Source organism: Enoplosus armatus, chromosome 14 (genome assembly GCF_043641665.1).
Source record: "Enoplosus armatus isolate fEnoArm2 chromosome 14, fEnoArm2.hap1, whole genome shotgun sequence".
NCBI lineage: Eukaryota > Metazoa > Chordata > Actinopteri > Centrarchiformes > Enoplosidae > Enoplosus > Enoplosus armatus.
Window position 1 is genome coordinate 6,054,544 of NC_092193.1, and position 18,456 is coordinate 6,072,999.

The window sequence follows — 18,456 nt, forward strand, 5'->3', positions numbered from 1 at the left end:
AACTCAGCGAAGGGGACGTTAACTAACGGAGGCGAGTCGGAGCTTTTCGGACGGGAGCCGCTCACTCTGGAAAAACTGGGTGGTCGCTCTGTTGGTGTGAGCAGCTGTTTCAGCCCATTCGCCTGCTGAGAGAGCACAAAGCAGCTGAGGACCAACTCTGTCCTCTGATGGCAGTGACACACTGTTAGTTCCACACCAAAACACTTTTATGAGTTATAAACTGGTGTTTTCTACTATTTACTGATGAAAAACCACAACAATTGCAGTCATATTATTAACAATTGAGGACAAAGTTGCTGGTGCTGTATTTATCTCGCGAAATCTGGTTCAGTTTGGCGTCTAGTGGATAAAACAAGCAGCTGGTGTTCAGTTGGAGACGGAGAAATCTTTTAGGACAAATTTCCTAAGTTATACAAAGTGCTATCCCTAATATAAAGGTAGGTTTTTAAACACAAATGCAAAAGAATCCTCACTGCTCTTCACGCCTGCCTCTGACATGTTCACAGTAGAGAGAAGCTCAAACTGAATGCAACATTAATCTTTAAGGGCTTCCCACCAACAAGTTAAGTGCACAATGACGACCACGTGAGCACAATCTCGTATTTTCTCCAACTGGAACGCTTGGACTGTGGGACTGTGCAATATTGAGCTCTTGTTCCTTCAAGTTTTCAGAGGATGTGGACCGAGGAAAAACTGACAAATAAACATGAACACAAAGAACCACCTTTTCTTTTTTGTTTTTTAAACGTCAGAGGCCACATGGGCAGAAAACATTATCAGACAATCTTTACTTGCCTTATTTTGTTTGTATGAGAAAAACTGAAACTCTTATCAACTACATATCTTTCTCAGGAAGAGCTGTTTTCACAGATATTCATCGTATGAGTTATATGTTACAATATGTAGGCTTTGTTGGATGTAAAAGAATATGAGATTGTAGAAAAGAAGAAAACTATTTAAATGGCATGAAATTTAACGTGGATATTGTTCCGACGGACTGATACCGAGTACTGTATGTTTACTGCACAGGGAAACAGTTGAAGGCTGCATTAAGAAAGTTAATGCATCGCTGTGGACTGTTTTCCTCACAGAGAAGGAGATTAATTGCCAATCATTCATGTTCCGAATCATCTACAGGTTGGCTAGAGTCGAGACCAGCAGAGGGCTGTTTCTGAATCAGGGTAACTTGCATTAGGTGGCAGAATCATGCGCATCACTTGCGAGCCTCTCGCTGTTTTTAACATTCATACTCATGAACACATTCAGTCGTCAAGGAGGGAACGAGCAGACACAAAAAAAAGATTCCTCACGTGAAGGGCTGAAACACGAAGCCCTTTGGTCCAAACTATGCATTAGAGGACATTGTAGCATGATAGAAAAACTTCATTATTGTCATGATTAATTTTCAGTACATGTACATACAAGTTTAAGGGGACGGGTCAGGGTGGAATGAAATGAAAATGAAATGTGAAATTGTACCTGTATGTTAAGACCATGTGGTATGATAGAGGTCCAGAGATCTGCAAATAAAACGTCTGGAAAGGTGTCGAGTTTTTGCATTCAGCTGCTGTTTGCTTGTGGAAGAGAACGGCGAGTGAGCAGGTGGAGAATCTGTGTGTCGGTCGGAAGAGTTTCAACTGGATTTTGATGGAAAACATCTGCAGCTGACTGAACCAGGAAGATGGCCTCCACCACCAACCAAACCTACTGCATCAACCCCACCTCTTTAACTTAGATTTTATTTTGATTTTAGCATCTTATACAATGTAGTACAATTTTATTTTTTCACATGAGAAAGACCTGAGAAAGGTGTGAATGGGTGAGAAAGGAGGAGAGTAAAAGAAAGACCAAGTGAATTAGGAAAATTAATAAAATAACTATTTATAATAAAAGGAATAAAAGTAAGGATAATTGTAATGGACTAATCACAAATATTGAGTGTCAATGAATGTGGCTTTAGGGCTGCAAATCTCCATCATCGATCAATCTGTCAATAGACCTTTTTCGCAGCAGACATTTTTGTTTGTCGTAACAGGAAAAGCTCAGTGTTTGATCTCAATATTAGGAAACATCTGGCATGTACGCGGTTTAAGAGAGTGAAGAAGGGGATGTATTGCATTGACAGGATGATTACAGAACTCCTTTGTGCATTATGTTTTTGCTCCGTCTCATTAAGTTCTTATACTTTGTGAATCCATATGTTGTATGAGGAAGGGTCAGGTTTCCGCCACCTAACTGACACCATTAATAGAGGCCACTAAAAGGAATTGTAACAAATAGATTTTCCACTCAAGGCCTTCGAGAAAGGACGCCTCAGCTCTATTTTTATCATATTATTATGAACTATTATAAAGTACTGCACAATGTCAGCTGCCCCCCCCCCCCCCCCCCCATTTAATGAAGTGTTAATAATCATACAAGGAAGTTTTGATTTTGCTTATGCACATATGCATCTGCAGTGTCATTAGCAAAAGGAGGGCATCACAACAGTAGCAGGAATGTGTCCGCATTAAATACCGCATTCGCCTCATCAAAGATAAAGAGGTCTTAGGAAGCTACACGCTCATTACACGTCTGTCAGGAGCCATTTTGGTGCAGACGTCTGCGGACTCCGTTAGTCTCACTGATGTGGAAAACTGCCTGATAACTTATTTAAGAAAATATACAAAGACCATAAAATGCCACACAATGGAAATGTTTATTGATGCATGTGCAAACTCCGGAAATATGCTTTTTTTTTTTAGGAATATACAATAAGTGGGCAACAGCATAAATAAAAAAAATTGTAAACAATCCCTTTATCACCTTTAGTTATGTGGTATCAGAATAATTTGAATTGGCATGTAAATGATCTTGTCCTAATATAAAGGGTTTCTGACATTTACAGTATGAGCAATAAGCTAAATCACAAGTACACAAATTCAGCCTGAAGAAGGAAATCAATGGGGAAAATGCAGAGAGCATCACTGCATGGTCCCTTTTTTCATGTTTTAGTGGCTTTAATTCGAGGATTGTACTGTGGAAATTGGAATAAAGACACACTACATTTTAGTTTAAGGTGGAAGATAACACACACCTCGAGGTAGACAAATAAAAACAGTCTACAAGTGGCAACAACCTGCGCCATCAGGAGCTGTACTGCTCTATTAAGTTTCTTTAATAACTTGAATAAGCACATATGCTGAAGACATTAGTGCCAATCATTTTAAAGCATCAATATTCACAAATTCATAGCTTTGATTTTGACATTGCATTATTCCAAACATGCATTAACAAACTGACTGCATGTTGTTCTGCTAACAGGCCGGAGCCACGAATACTGAATAAATTAACTCTGTACAAATGAACACCTATACATTGATTAACCCATTAGATATATTTAGAGTGTTTCTGATTAGAATATACCTATAGCAATCTTAAGACTCTACGCTACAAACAATAACAGCAGAATTTACAGCTCCACAGATACAAGAAATAATAGAACATTTACATACAACAGGCTTTCATACATTATTGAACATTGAAGGTTTTTCATTACACTGAAGATCCACCTCAAAGAAACAAATTAAAAGGCTGCTAAAACTCGACTCTTCTCCAACACCTGCTGTAACTGCTGGGGTTTTCTTATCTTTTCAAAATAAAAAGGTCAAACAGCCACACATCTGGGCTTCAGAGCTGAAGGGGGTTTGTCAAGGTTTTTAACTTGCACACAGAGGGTGTAGTGGTGGAGCGGCAGATGGGAAGAGTCGGCACTCTGGAGGCTGAAGGCTAACACAGCCCTCCCTCATAGTCATCCTCGTCCTCTGCGGCAGCTGGCGGCCCACTAGCGCCGCCTTGTGGAGCGGCAGCAGCCTTCTTCTTCTTTCCTCCTCCTCCAGGTACCCTCAGGGAAATGGACAGCTTGGCATACTGAGAGGCAGCGGGGAATAAAACGTGTCATCAGACCTGAGAAAACTTTATCAATCAGCTTCTTACTGTGATCGATGGGGTCCTGCATGAAGTTAGAACTGTTTGGGTTATTTCGTATGAGAGATTTCTGTTGGTTTGAAACAGGCGGGTCTCTGTTGAAAAAAGGAGACGGCAGATTTCTGCGCACCCATCACGTCACCAGTTGAGTTAAAAAACGCTTGAATCAAAATGTGATGACAGGCGTGGAGTCGTTTGTTTATGTTACCAAGCCACTGTTGATCTGACCGAGCCACAACCACACAGTCCTGATGAAGCAGATTAGTTTCTGGCTGTTAAACCCTTAATATATAATAACTAAAGCCGTGTTCGGACTGGATACATTTCTCTGGGGTGATTACCTGCGCTGGTATGTGGAAGAGGAAGAGCAGCGTTTACTTCTGCTTTATTTATAAACTCAGTGTGAAATTTGTTTTCGGGGACTTGCTCTCTAAAAAAGTAGATGCACAAGATAATAAATTGTTATTGCCATTGTTTTTGGTGTTATTTTTGCACTCAAATACTAAGTATCATAACACAAAAGGACAAAAGCAGACACAGCTTGCTCAAAGAAGTCCAATTCAGCAAATCATAAATAAAAGACAGTCAATACTGTCAAAGCAAAAAATACAGCTTTAAATAAAATACCACAGGATTCTACTGAGGCTGGAAGTCAAAGAACATAAACTTTAGTGCATCATCAAACTGAAACTAAAGGACTGAGATGCTGTTGGCTGAATAAGAAGCACACGAGTATATATTTATATATATCTTCACATATATGTGTAATTATGTATCAATAGTACTCACATCATTGTCCATGTACTTCAGTAAAGGTGAGTTGCACACGCGGTAGACCTGGTCCTCGTCCTGCTCGTCATAGCCCTGCAGTAGCGTCTCCATGGCAATGCTATCTTCACTTCCACTGTAGCCGGGCAGACTGGTGGAGACCAAGCAGCACTTCATGTAATGATCCTTAAGTTTAAGTGTTAAATGTGAGGTAATGCCAAGGGTAAGTAAGAGTCAAGAGAGCCCTCCCAACTTCTGACTGTGAAACAGGAAGGTTTCCTGTTTGACTACAAGAACTTAATTGTCAGCTGGGGGAGTTTTAATGCCTTGCTGAAGGACACCTTGTCTCCTTGTAGTTCCAGCGGACCACAGATTAGAGAAACGACAGAATGTGATAAAACATACCTGTAACTTTCTCTGACACATTTATCAGCGGCCACGTAGTCTCCTCTATGAAGATGAACCAGCACTTGAGCAGTTGTTTTCTAAAGAATGAAAAGCACAGACCAACATGCATGATTAATAGGCACTTAATAAATAATATGTTCTATTGTATTTTGATGAGTTTCCATTCATAGGAGGTCAGGGGTCAGGGTGAGATACAGAACATCTGGAAGGGACTGCTGCTCATTTTTACTGTTATCAAATATTCCCCTTAAGAGACCACACCAACAATGAATATATCCTACGAACAACTACAGCCACATAATATGTTCAATTTATTTAGTTTATACTGAAACAACAGTTTTGTGTTTACGCTGCTGTGGTATATTGATCCTGCAGAGACACCACAACATATATAACCTATGCTGGAAATTAAATTCTACAGACTGTGGTGATATATTAAGTTTGATTAAGGTGCAACCTTGAAGCACATGGGGAAGTTCTCAATCTCTTTGTACATGTTCTTCTCTTTCTGCAGAGCGACTGCTGCTTCATCCAACCTGGTTAGAAGGACGAGAACAGAGTGAGGAATGATGAGGAGCAGGTACTGTAGTTTAACCTTAGTTATAGAAACAGATAAACAGCTTTGGGGTTGTTGTGTCCATTTGTCGCAGTGGCAGAATCCAAATATGTGAATGCATTATTACTGATTGGAATAGAAATCTATAGCGATGACATGAACACAGCCATCAGGTTTAACACCTTTATTTATGGGAGAAATCTAAGTGAGTTTTCTGAATCAAAGTTCTGTGGTAAGTCCATCTCTTTCTACATCAGCATTTGCAAAGGACAGCTATAACTGATCCTGTGTGTTATCAAAAACCACCACCTACAATTCAGTGGCACAGGTGATTAGTGTCCACCTTCAACATCATGTCCTTTACCTTTTTAACCTGACCAGAAGTCTCGAGGCTTTTCCCAGCAGTTCAACTGCCTGACGCAGGCGGTCCTCATTCTACAGAGAGAAAACATGTAAGTGAAAAGACATAAAATAGAGCATCAATCAAGTTATTCACTCAGGTTCAGTTTCACCTCAAACACGCCAGCTGCCTTCTGATACAGGTCCACAGCTTTCTCTAGGTTTATAGGCTCTATCAGTCTGGGAATAATGAAAGAAAATGTTTTTAGATTAAAGACATATCTACATTTTTGTTCCCTTTTTAGTCGCAGGATTTTCATTAGAACTAAGAGGTACAGTGCCAGATAATAACAGGGCTGATTAACAAACACATTAATAAGCAATATATGGATAAGAACATGTGAGAAAATAAGGTGATATTTTTACTTTCCAGCCCGGTCCAGAGCCATGGCAGCAGTGTCAGGAGTCCCATTCTCCATGTACATCATACAGGCTTTCTCGATGTACTGGATGGCCTCCGGCATCTTCTTTTGTTCCTGTTGCAGAGCAAAAACAGCAAAGTTACACACCTGCTGCAGCACTTTCTGCACTTACATGAGTTTAACATTTAAACCATGGCTGCACTCACCTTCATCATCATACCCGCCTGTTCAATAGCCCTGAGGAAAAGGAGGGGAGGTTGAAATAAGACATGTGGGTTTTTATGTTTGCTGCTGACTCATTACTGGCGTTATAACGCAAGATACTTACTTTGCAGCATGGAAAAGCCTGTAGGACAAGTTAAGGAAATTACACAATAGCAGTAAACGACAGCAGTGTCGTGTCATGTCATGCTACTCTGGACAGAGTACAGAGAGGATACGTCTTGTTTTCTGTGTGATATTCAGCTTCCTTCAGATAAGCATCCTTTGCTTGGTCATACTGCTTCGCATTCTTGAAGCACACAGCTGGAAACAGGTCGCAGGCAGTCAGTTAGCAGCAAAATGTAGGACATCTGTTAGTGACTTAAGATATATCAAGGAAATAATGTTGACTTTAGGTTACCTGCTTTGGCGTACTCTGATGCAGCACTGTCATAATCAGGCTTCCACTTTGTCAGACTTGTCTTTAAGCTACAAAAAAACACGATGACGAGCAAATTATAAACGGCTGAAGCGAGCAGAATCAGCTAAAATCATCAGTTTATTGACAATTACAGCACAAGAAAGAATCACGGATCATTTATTGTCTATTAAATCCAGCTATAATGAATTGACGATATATATATATACTGTCTATTTATGTCGCATAACCCCTGGAGAAAATGCCACAGTGGCCTTCATAGCTAGCTTCCCTCAGTAGTAAAACAAACTGTTTCCTGGGCAGAGAAGAGACGAGATTTTTTTTATCGTAACTCACCATTTTTCAGCTTTCGCTATGTGCTCATGAGCTTCGTTTATCTTCTGAGCAGCCATGTTGTTAATTAACTGATGAGGTATAATGAATTTGTTATCGATAAATTGCTATGGTTGTTTCGTCGATGTTTGGATTAACAGGAACTCCTCCTCGGGCGCAACGTCATCTGGTGTCGCAGGCTACGGGTGCCGTCGAGGACAAAAGAGACGTGCAATGCGAAGCAGCGGCTGCAGTGCAAGTGCAGTGGGAAGTAGTGTTTGTGTTTTAGTGTACATAAATAAAACTTACTTGACAGAATAGTGGTACTGTTTCAAGACAAAGCGGCCAAAGTGGTTTGAAATCATTTATTTATTATTTTATAAATTTTACGTTTATCGGTTTGGGAATTTGCAGCACTAAAATCACACCATCAGAATCAAGTTTATTGCCAAGTAGACTTCACCATAGACTTTGATTTTCACATACAAGGACTTTCCCTTGGTACGTTGGTGCATGTCAATAAACATAGTAAGTAGAACATATAAAGATAGATAAAGCAAGTACTGCAAGTCAAGAAGCATACATTTAAAATATAAAACTGACAATAACGTACCATAAAAAATGCACAATATACCATAGCAACTGACATAACTGACATGATGAGGGCCTTAATGTTAGTCCTGCTGTGTTGCCTGTGTCAAAAGCTAACTTCAAAAGCTTAATTTTTTTCAGTTTTGTGGTTACATGTTGCATTGTCTTAAATAAATTACCACAAATTACTAAACGGCAAGAATATGAAGATATAAACAGGTAAATCAAAGATGTGATTAATCTGCACAGATGGATGGGGGGGTGATGTGCAGTCATTATAGTGGCTGGTATTGAGTTTAATAGCTCCTCGCAGCTCATTGGTTCCAAAATCACTGCAAACCACAAATCTTTGTTTTAGAAAAAAATGAAAAGTTAGAAAATTATAGAGAAGCGACGGAACCGGAAATGTGTTGCAGTGTGGTTAATGACGTCATCAAGGCTGCGGTCTCTAATGGCTGAACAACAACAACTGTCGGCGAGTGACAAACTTTCCAAAACTTCTACAGAGACAAAAGAAAGTTGGAAATAGCTAATTGTTTCGGTTGTATAACAGTTTAGTCGCGTTTGTTTGTTTGTCTTGTAATTACAAATGTGGAATTACTGATGGATCTGAGATATGACATACCGCGGAGGGCCGCCGGTGGCGGCGGGGGCTCCGCGAACTCGTCCCCCGCTCTGGGGGCGCAGTCGCGCCGCAGGAAGATGCCTCCCAGGCCCGCTGATTTTAAACTTCAAATTATCATTATTGGCTCCCGTGGTGTTGGTAAAACGAGCATCATGGAGAGATTTACCGACGACACTTTCTGCGAAGCTTGCAAGTCGACCGTAGGTGAGGACAGGAGGCGTTTACGGGACTCGTTTTTGTCAACTTTTTATTGACAGCATTTAGCCGGGCTCTGTCTATTTACTGGAACAAATATACTGACACTGCCGTGGGCTGGACGATGTAAACATATTGTCTCCTACTTTACTGTGTAATGGGATTGAACAGAGGTTACACTACTGGCTGTAGCTAGCTAACCTAAGCTAACGGTAACAACAACACAGTTCTAGCTAACTTATGTTGCTAGGAAGTAAGTAGACAAACACACGTTAGAGGCTTGGGACAGTGTTTTGGATGGCTGTTGCAGCATGGATTTCATTGCCCAACACAGTAAGGAAAAGACTGGGTGACTTATTACCTCGATAGCATTGATCTTCAGCAATCCTGTAATTAATTACTTTAATTGATTTATTACTGGTAAGCCTGTTTTGTTTATTTACACGAGGCTATAGTGTTATTCCATCGAGTTTGATCTCAATATCTGAACAGCAGTTTTTCATATTTCTACATAAAGAACTGACACATTATACATTTATACATAAAAACACAATCAACATCAAAACTGAGGGATCACTGGTATTTTATCGGGAATAAAAGCAACTTGTGACACATTGTTGTACCATGTTTTTAGATGCTGCCAACTCAGAATTGGGTAAACAGTCCTGTGACCAATACAACAGTCAGCCATAGTGTCCAATTCCCAAAATAGTCGCACACAAGCAGCTGCTATGGCAGAGCTCCATTTTGTACCCTGTGACACAGCTTGTCACTAATGTTATGTTTGATCACAGAGACTGACACAGAGGAGTTTGACACTCAAGTGTGGCTGAAGATTTGATTTTCTAATCTCACAATTTCTTTGTTGTCCGAAGATTACTATGACCGTGCACAGTTTTTAAAAGTATGACAGATATAACCACCTTACTCATTGTTTTGCAGCTATCATCCAAGGAAACCTGCTATTAAATAGAAATATTATTTAACCAGACATAATCAGACCATTTTTTTTATCCAGCTTGTTCAAAAACCAACCAACCAACTAACTGAAATTATAACTACATAAAGCCAAAACATCTCTGGATATTCTGGTATTTGTACATGTCCATATGTGTGTTTCTCATTCCCCTTGTAGGAGTTGACTTCAAAATCAAGACAGTGGAGCTGAGAGGGAAGAAGATCAGACTACAGATCTGGTGAGTAACTGGACAGAAGTTTCCAGTTCCTTTAGTCCTCTGCATGGTGCATTTCCTGTCTGTGCTGTTACCCTGCAGGCTGCTCTAACAAAAACCACTGGTGGCTTACTGGGTGCGTCTCAGCTTTTCTGCAAATAAGATTTCCTAAAAATGACGCTATTGCATGTTTTGGATTGCCAAAACATGGTTTGTCAACCATTAACATGCCATGAAGTATTTTTTTATCCAAAGTCACATATTAAAAATCTGTGGCTCCAGTGGGAATATAACTTTTAACTTCATGTGGAGCAGCACATGATCTTACTCACCATGTTGTTGTCAAAGTTGGCAATCCCTTTATTTCTTGGCAAAATCAGGTATTATTGCTGTTACCTTTACATTTTGTATTTTCCCCTTCTTTGTATTAATGACTTACAAGTACACGCATATATATATGAACACACAGAATAATAGAAAAAGACTTTTACACGGTTCACCAAACCACACACCTGATCCCTGCTCTGATTTCAAGGTTTAACACTTTTATTCTAATACAGTTAAACCTTTAAAAGTAAAACCGAGGCAAAGGGTCAAAACATTTTGGTAACATTGCAGAGACCCTGTTCAAACTCCGGCAGTGGCACTTGCGACTTGGTTGGGCGTTTGAGCCACTGCAGTTTTTAGTGCTGTTTGCGAGTGGGAAGTCATTGCGGGATCATGTCCTTGTTGCTGCTCTAGCAGCTGCTACTGGTTGGTCACGACAGCGTGAACCTCTGTATGCGATATGACCTCCTGATGAAGCTCCTTGCTGGCAGTTATCATTGTATGTATAAGTGTACACCCAAATTTGAATATTCACTTATATTTACGTATTTTTGGAAACTACACTGTGCATCAAAGCCAACCCCATTTTTACCAACCCTCTGCAGAATTGATTGTCACGTCCAAAATTAGCACTAACACCCTTCACATAGTCTTTTTGAAGTACTAATATGTAGTCGTAGTTTGATTTTGGTTTTGTTGGATTTAATATCAGATTCCTCTAAAAATCGTGTTGCTGTAACACTAACAAGAAGATACCCTAAGAGAAATATCCATCTTTTGTTACAGTGCCCTTATCAATTAGTTAGTGATACGTTTGATACTTTAAAATGTCACTGAATAGCTGAGTGTATAGCAACTTTCCACTGGAGACATACAATGTTATTGTAGCTTGATAATCAGACTGAATTGCCATTTTGTTTCACTTCATTATTCTGGCATATTATTTGAATTATTGTAAAAATGTGACGTGGGAAGTGATTCAGAGGTCTTGAACCACAAGTGTTATTGCTCAAATAGACCACCAGTGACAGGGAGGAAGTTATTTCAGTGGTTTGATTGTATTATGAGCTTTTGTACATACTGAGTATATTACTGCATTGATTGTGTGTGACGCTAAAATGTGGGAACTCCATCGCTTATATCATTAAACGCATCTGTCCTGTTCACTAACACCCCATCCACCCTCCCACCTCCACATCACAGCTACCCTTTATCACGTCCCGTTTTATCCCCGTTCCTCTGCCCGCCCTCGTCCTGTCCGTTGGGGATGGCCGTCCTCAGTGTGTCTCGTCTCTCATGTTGAACCGCTCACATCAAGCCGTCATTGCTGCGCCCGGCCTTACCTAACCCCGCCATTGTGCTGCTGTGTCTCTGTCCGCTCTTCTGCTCATAAGCCTGACTGTGACTCACATGGGGAACAGGGAGAGACTAGCTGGCTGAAGGTACAGTAACTCTGCACTGTGAGTGGAGCTCAAACTGCTTATCATGATGCTAACCCAGACTCAGATCAGCTGGATCATAACCTAAAGTGAATCCACACGTGCATCTGAAAATAACTTTTACAATGAAGAGTTAATTTCCAAAATGCAATGTCTGTTGTTCTTATTGATCGACCTGTAATAGCTGCTATATCTTTAAAAAGACTATAATTTAAAGTTTGAGTTAATGGTGCACTTTTAGCATTTATAAGCAGTATATATCATTTAATAAATAAATACAGTACTGTAGTTGTAAGCAGATATAAGGACTGATTTAAAGTATTCCTTAATTATAACTTCTCCTCTGAAGACATATTTTACATTATTACAACATTGTTATACTATATTGTCTTTCATTATCTGTTTGTACAGCAACCTCTGTTTATGGGTGCCCACAGGAGGAGTTGACACCTATATTAGTAAATACTTATATCTGCTTACAACTACATTATAGTGTGTTATATGCTGCTTATGAAAGCTAAATGGCTAAAGTAAAGTAGAGAGTTAACATTAACTGAATAACTGTTACCTTTCCTGAAATTGTACAAAACTCTTCAGATGTCAATTTGTTTTAGCTAGATACTAGATGATGACGTGGATACCATATTTAGAGATTTGCCCACACAGAGAGTAATTCAGTGTTTTAAAGTGAATGATATACTAATTATTTGAATGTAGTGTTTTCATTATTGATTAATGACATTGAATTGATTATGAAACTGATTCTTCCGAACCCAGTTCTTTGATCTTAGTTTTTCTTTTTTTAAACTTTGCCCTATTAGTCATGGTCATCTTGGAATGATAAGTACCTTGGATCAAATCAATCAGCTGTTTGGTATTCTGACAAGTCTTTGTGACCCCCTACTCACTGCACAGACATTTGATTATACAGAGTTTCATTAATCTCATCCAGGGACACTGCTGGCCAGGAGAGGTTCAACAGCATCACGTCAGCCTACTACAGAAGTGCCAAGGGAATAGTGCTAGTGTACGACATCACAAAGCAGGAGACCTTTGACGACCTGCCCAAATGGATGAAAATGATAGACAAGGTAAACAAACTGACTGGAACCGATTAGATTACATTTTCCGTGTGTTCTTCTGCTATTATTATTTACCAGACAGGTCAGAAAGTGTGTTACAACTCTTTTATCTTGTACAGTGATGGAACAGTTCTGTGGATTCTGTCATTCATCTGGCAGTAAGGTCTACATAACAATTTAATCCAATAAAACTGCCAAACCAGGCTTACCTCCCCTGATAGTCACTCCTCAGTTCCACTGTTGTCTTTAAGCTCACTGGCTCTGGCAGCAGTTAGTGGTGTTTTTGAAGGTGTCATTTTGCAGAAACACAATTAGATTATTAATTATATTATTGTTGATTATAGCTGATGTTGATGTTTGAGGGTTTAAAGAGTCTGATTATGATATATCGACCAATATTAATTTTCTTTAATCAACCCATGACGTAGTGTTCCCTTGTCAAATTCATTTTATAAACAATTGCAACCAAGAAATGTACTTGGAAGGGCATTTTATAGCAGAATGGTGACACTCAAAACATATCTTTGGCATTTCTGTACTTCAGTTTCTTTTTATTTAGTGGCTGATATACAGACTTATCTACAATGAGCTATTATAGGCCCGCTCCAGTTTCAATTGGCAGAACTTATATTCCCAGGTGGCTTGAATTCATTCATTTTGAAGGTACATGTACATGTGTGTGGTAGATGTGATGACTCCTAACTCTGTGACAGCCATTTATATGTTTATATTAATATTCTATATTTATTGCAGGACCCACCTTAGCAGAACAAACAGTGAAGCACATCATAGCCCTTTCACTGTAGCTTTATAAGTAAATTCACCAGAGACGTTCCCAAAAAAAGAGCACTGCAAAAATCACATTGTATAGAATAGCTGACAAACCTCGTGTAAGAAGATGTAGTTTTTTAAGAAAAACCTCCTCAATGTGTCATTTTCGTGAAGTTCGTATTAAATTGCTGTACTACAGAACCACTTTTCATGGTGACAGTGTGCGTAACAGATTTCCTTGCAGCAATCTGGTTTGACATTCTGTGAAATGGGAGGCTGGTGATGTCCTGATGTGTCTCCTCTCTGCTCTCTGTTTTGTGTCAGTACGCCTCAGAAGAAGCTGAGCTTCTCCTGGTCGGGAACAAGCTGGACTGTGAGACTGATCGGATCATCTCCAGACAGCAGGGAGAGAGGGTGGGTCCAACACACAAGTGCTCCCATTCACATCACACCACAAAACCACGTCTTCAGTTTCTAGAAATCTGAACAGATCAAAGCCTCTGAAAGAAGATGCAGTGGTACAAACAGTAGATGCACTGATGTGTATTATGAGCAGAACATCTTGAAAGTTCAGTCACAAACAATAGCAGGGAAATTTGAAAAGAAATCCTAAATAATGCAGAAAGTAGTGCAGATGGATACTTTCAATATGCCAGTGGATTGTCTTTGAACATCAGACACACTGATAACACTGATGCACTCCTCCAGAAACTGACGTTATGTGTAGCATAGCAGCATTTTCATGAAGTTTCCAGTTGTTGATGAAGTTCAGCTTCATTTCTCCTCCTGTGGAATGAATCAGTTGTTCTTTGCTGACTATCAGCTAATTTAACTCTGTTTGTGTTGCAGTTTGCCTCTCGAATAAGTGGAATGCGCTTCTGCGAAGCTAGTGCTAAGGATAATTTCAATGTCGACGAGATCTTCCTGAAGCTTGTGGATGACATCCTGAGCAAGGTTGGTGTGTTGTCGGTAGATCCTGACCAAAACTGTTGAAAACCTTTAAGTACTTCCTGGTGGACAAACTACGAAATGCCGACACTGTTTGTAAATGACTGCAAACATATTTTTGGCATTTCTGTGCTGCAGTTTCTTGTCACTTCGGCTGACATATGTATTGATACTGATATATATGTGATAAGCTAATATCAGCCGATAATACTGACATTTACTCACGTTGTGTGGTCAAAAGCAGGCGGGGCAGGCAGTGAATTTAAATGTTTTTAATATTTCTTTTCAGAGCATTTCTCTGTTTCATAAACCTCATACAGTCACAGGTTTCATTCCCTGTTATCTTTCTTTTCCACAAATGGAGTCTTATTCACTCACACTGCCTAAATGTTAAATGCATTAACTGCGTGTTTTCTGACGTGTCTTTTGTTCCTGATGCAACAGATGCCGCTGGAAGTTCCCAACAATGAGCTTTCCAACAGTGTCCTGTCTTTGCAGCCTGAACCGGAAGTGCCTCCGGAGTTGCCGCCTCCCCGCATGCGCTGTTGCTGAGAGTCAGAGTGGCCCCCCCATCTCACACACACACACACACACTCACACACGCACACATGCAGAGTACCAATTTGGCCACCAGGGGGCAGCAAACAGCAGCAGTTTGAAGTTACTGACTGCTGATGTGAGACGTGTGGACTCTCTCAATAAGCAGTATTATCCTCCCCTGTTTCTTCTCCTGTTCTGTAACTGTACACTATGACATGTACTACACTAACACTTAGGCCGGTGAATCACCCACTTCCTACCACCCGTCTGTCTACACTTGACCCGGACTACCTCATTCCTCCGACCGTTAGGCTAGCCGTGCCCCGCAGGTGCCTTCGAGGTAGAGAGCCCTCTGGTAGCAGTTGCAGATTTACAAGGAGGGGGATTATTGAGGGCCTTACAGCTTGTTCTCTTCCTGTTTTCTTTTAAAAAAAGAAAGAAAAAAGTTTGACATTGTCTGAGTTGCCCCCGACGGTCTGTTATCTCTGCATCGTCAAGCTTACAGAAAAGGGATAACAATATCTCACATCTCTTCAGAGTAGTTTCACTTCTGGGTCTAGGTACAGTAGTTTTCTATTCTTATTAATAGGTATTATTACCAAGCGACGAGTTGACTTGAGGTAAACATAAAAGCACATGATGTAAATATGGTGTTTTGCTGTAATGACTGGACAAGGTGCAGGGTTTTTGTGGCCAGCAGTAGGTGGTTGTGTGGTGGAGATCATATCAGTTTGTATTCCTTTGCCTTTAGGCATTAAAGCAGCTGGAACGGCTCATTTCACATTTGTATAAATTGTAATGTTTTGCACTACAATCCATCTGAACTAGTGACACTGACATGCAGAAAGAAAAAGTACACAACTTGTAGTTTAGCCCTAGTGAAGATCAGCGTAGCCTCTGTAGTGGCCGCACTGAGCCCTTCCACACCCTGTTAAAGTGGGACGGAGATGCAAGGAGAGATGGGTAATGTAGGCTTTGAGGGATTGGTGTTTTCACAAGGGCATTCTCCATGTGTGTTGCTGGCTTTTTTTTCGAGGAGCTAGAGACATTAGGTAGCTAGTGCACAAACGCACACACATGGTTTTAGCCTTTGTTTTGGTTTTGTTACTAATATTGCAAAGTGTTTTCTTGTCGATGTTTTTCCTCTGAATTCAGATGCGGCTTACAGAAGAATGTTTGAGTCTCTCTCTTTTATGGGGGGGAAAAGTGCAGGAAAGTTTGTGTAGTATTTGAGTGACTCAGGAAACTTTGATCGGCTCATAACGGCTCATTCTGACAGGCTTTTAATGCAGACGTAGAGTTTTATAGCAAATAAATAAACATCTTCAAAAAAGTCCTGCTTGAAGGGGACGTATGTTTTTTTTTTAGAGGAGGTCTGCTGTTAGTTACAGATCAGTATGGGGGATATCCCGTTACTTGCACATTTAAAAAAAAAAAAACTAGGCTATGCATGTTAAGCCCTCCTGCGTTCATAGACATTAATAATCATTTAATTCTTCCGTCTTTTTTTGGTAAATTAATGCAATATTAGCGATGTAGCACTGTGGGTGTTTCTGTTTTGTTTTTTTATGTTGAATGAAGTAAAAGTCTGAGGAAGGACGAGCCCATTCAAAAGACCTGATTTTAAAATGACTTAAACTGATTTGCTGTTGGTTAATTTTCTTTTTTTGTTTGAAGTTTTATGTTGAGGTCGAGCTTTTGTGGACTTTTAACGGCACATTATGTATTCTAACAAATGAATAGTTTCATACCAAAACAAAAAAATGTTGAAAATGTGAGACCTTTGCTAACAAGACAGTCACTGACATCCAAGCACATCTTATCTCGCAATAAGATCATCAGCCAGGAAACCACCTGCTCATACAAATTACCTGCAACTTTCTCACCTGTGTTTTGAAATGACAAACCTTTCATTTCCCCCCCTGACTTTTAGCATTTGGCACTAACCCTGTGGTCTTTCGTTTTAATAGCCAAGCCTTATACTACTCAGTGTTTTAAATATGCATTTTAAACAATGATTTTATTTGAAATGTGTATCCTTTAAGATGGAAGACTGTACTTTGTATTAAACCTGTTATAAGTCTTTGAAAAGTTTTGGCATGTTTAAAGCTGATTTGTGGTATTTATAACTTGTGGCATTCTTGAACTAATGAAATGCAATTAAAGATATCTATATTTATTACCAGATTATAGTCTTGATTTTAGTGTGTGACTGCGTTTGTGTCTTTCCATAAGGAGGATCTGTGGCGTCCCAGAGGTCCTTGAGTGGATTCCAGGAACACCAAAATGAGCATTTGCTCAATTTCAGCTGCATTTCTTTCACTGCAGAGGTTCAAGTCATTGAAAGATGCTGTAGAAGTGTTGTGTTTACTTCATAGTGCAGATCAGACATTTTAGATTGCGGTCTTGGGGATAATAAAACCTTGACTTGAGGATGTGATTTGGATGGACTGACGTGTAAGATTTTCCACAGGAAGAGGTGATATCTCCTGCATCCATCTTTGCACCTCATGTGGAGGTGTTCAGTATTCAGTAGTGTGTGTGTGTGTGTGTGTGTGTGTGTGTGTGTGTGTGTGTGTGTGTGTGTGTGTGTGTGTGTGTGTGTGTGTGTGTGTGTGTGTGTGTGTGTGTGTGTGTGTGTCATTAGGGCATGCGCACCAAGGCGTGTCAGCCCCGGTCCCAGAGAAAATAAGGGGTGTGCTTTGCTGCTCGTGAGGCAACAGCGCATGCGCCCCGCAGAAAATCACGGGCGTCGAGCCTCGCACCGCAGCGATTGCAGATCTTACATGACAGATAGGAGGGAGTGGGAAGGGGTACGAGACACGGGGCCCCCCAACACTCACAGCCCGGTGTAACAGTGGGATGAAGACCCGATCTGAAGAAGAAGAGGGGCTGATGTGACTCCGAGTGACTCTTTGCTTTACAACTTGAGCCTTACGAGCCCTGTCTGCAGATGCAACCTGTCTGTCATCCCACCCGTCCCAGTAATCCCGTTTTTATTGCAGCGTTTCCTCCAAGGGGGCGACAGGCAGAGGGGACTACAATGACAACCTGGTGAATGCAGACGAGATGGAGTACAACATCTAGCACAACGCAGGATGCGCATCTCCAGCCCGACAAGGAAGAAGGTAGAGAAGCCTGGCTGTTTTTCTGGTGTCGCATGTCAGAGATTTTCCGCGGTGTTGTGGGTTGATCGTTTGCTTCATCGCCCTCCTGCTGCCGGTGTCGGTGTATAATGGAGAGCTCCAATGGCTCTGGCAGCGACACCAAACCGCAGAACCACCAGTTGGAGAAGAAGAGACTGAACCGAGCGCCTTCCCCGGCCAGACCTTTCCTCAAGGATGTGCACTCCCGC

The 18,456-nt window shown here is 40.6% G+C and overlaps 2 protein-coding genes across 2 annotated transcripts; one reads left to right on the plus strand and one right to left on the minus strand.

Moving 5' to 3' along the window:
- Positions 1-2,687: 2,687 nt before the first annotated feature.
- napgb (N-ethylmaleimide-sensitive factor attachment protein, gamma b) lies at positions 2,688-7,580 on the minus strand. The gene is made up of 12 exons (XM_070919064.1): positions 7,436-7,580; positions 7,082-7,149; positions 6,900-6,984; positions 6,788-6,805; positions 6,666-6,696; positions 6,464-6,573; positions 6,211-6,277; positions 6,063-6,133; positions 5,600-5,678; positions 5,140-5,219; positions 4,756-4,885; positions 2,688-3,909 (listed from the first exon to the last, which is right to left on the minus strand). The coding sequence occupies exons 1-12, from the start codon at positions 7,489-7,491 to the stop codon at positions 3,769-3,771; spliced, it is 936 nt and encodes a 311-aa protein (XP_070775165.1). The 5' UTR covers positions 7,492-7,580; the 3' UTR covers positions 2,688-3,768.
- Positions 7,581-8,481: 901 nt separating this feature from the next.
- Positions 8,482-17,280, plus strand: rab12 (RAB12, member RAS oncogene family). Its single transcript, XM_070918914.1, has 6 exons — positions 8,482-8,831; positions 9,958-10,018; positions 12,713-12,851; positions 13,938-14,027; positions 14,463-14,567; positions 15,006-17,280. The coding sequence occupies exons 1-6, from the start codon at positions 8,606-8,608 to the stop codon at positions 15,111-15,113; spliced, it is 729 nt and encodes a 242-aa protein (XP_070775015.1). The 5' UTR covers positions 8,482-8,605; the 3' UTR covers positions 15,114-17,280.
- The last annotated feature ends 1,176 nt before the right edge of the window (positions 17,281-18,456 follow it).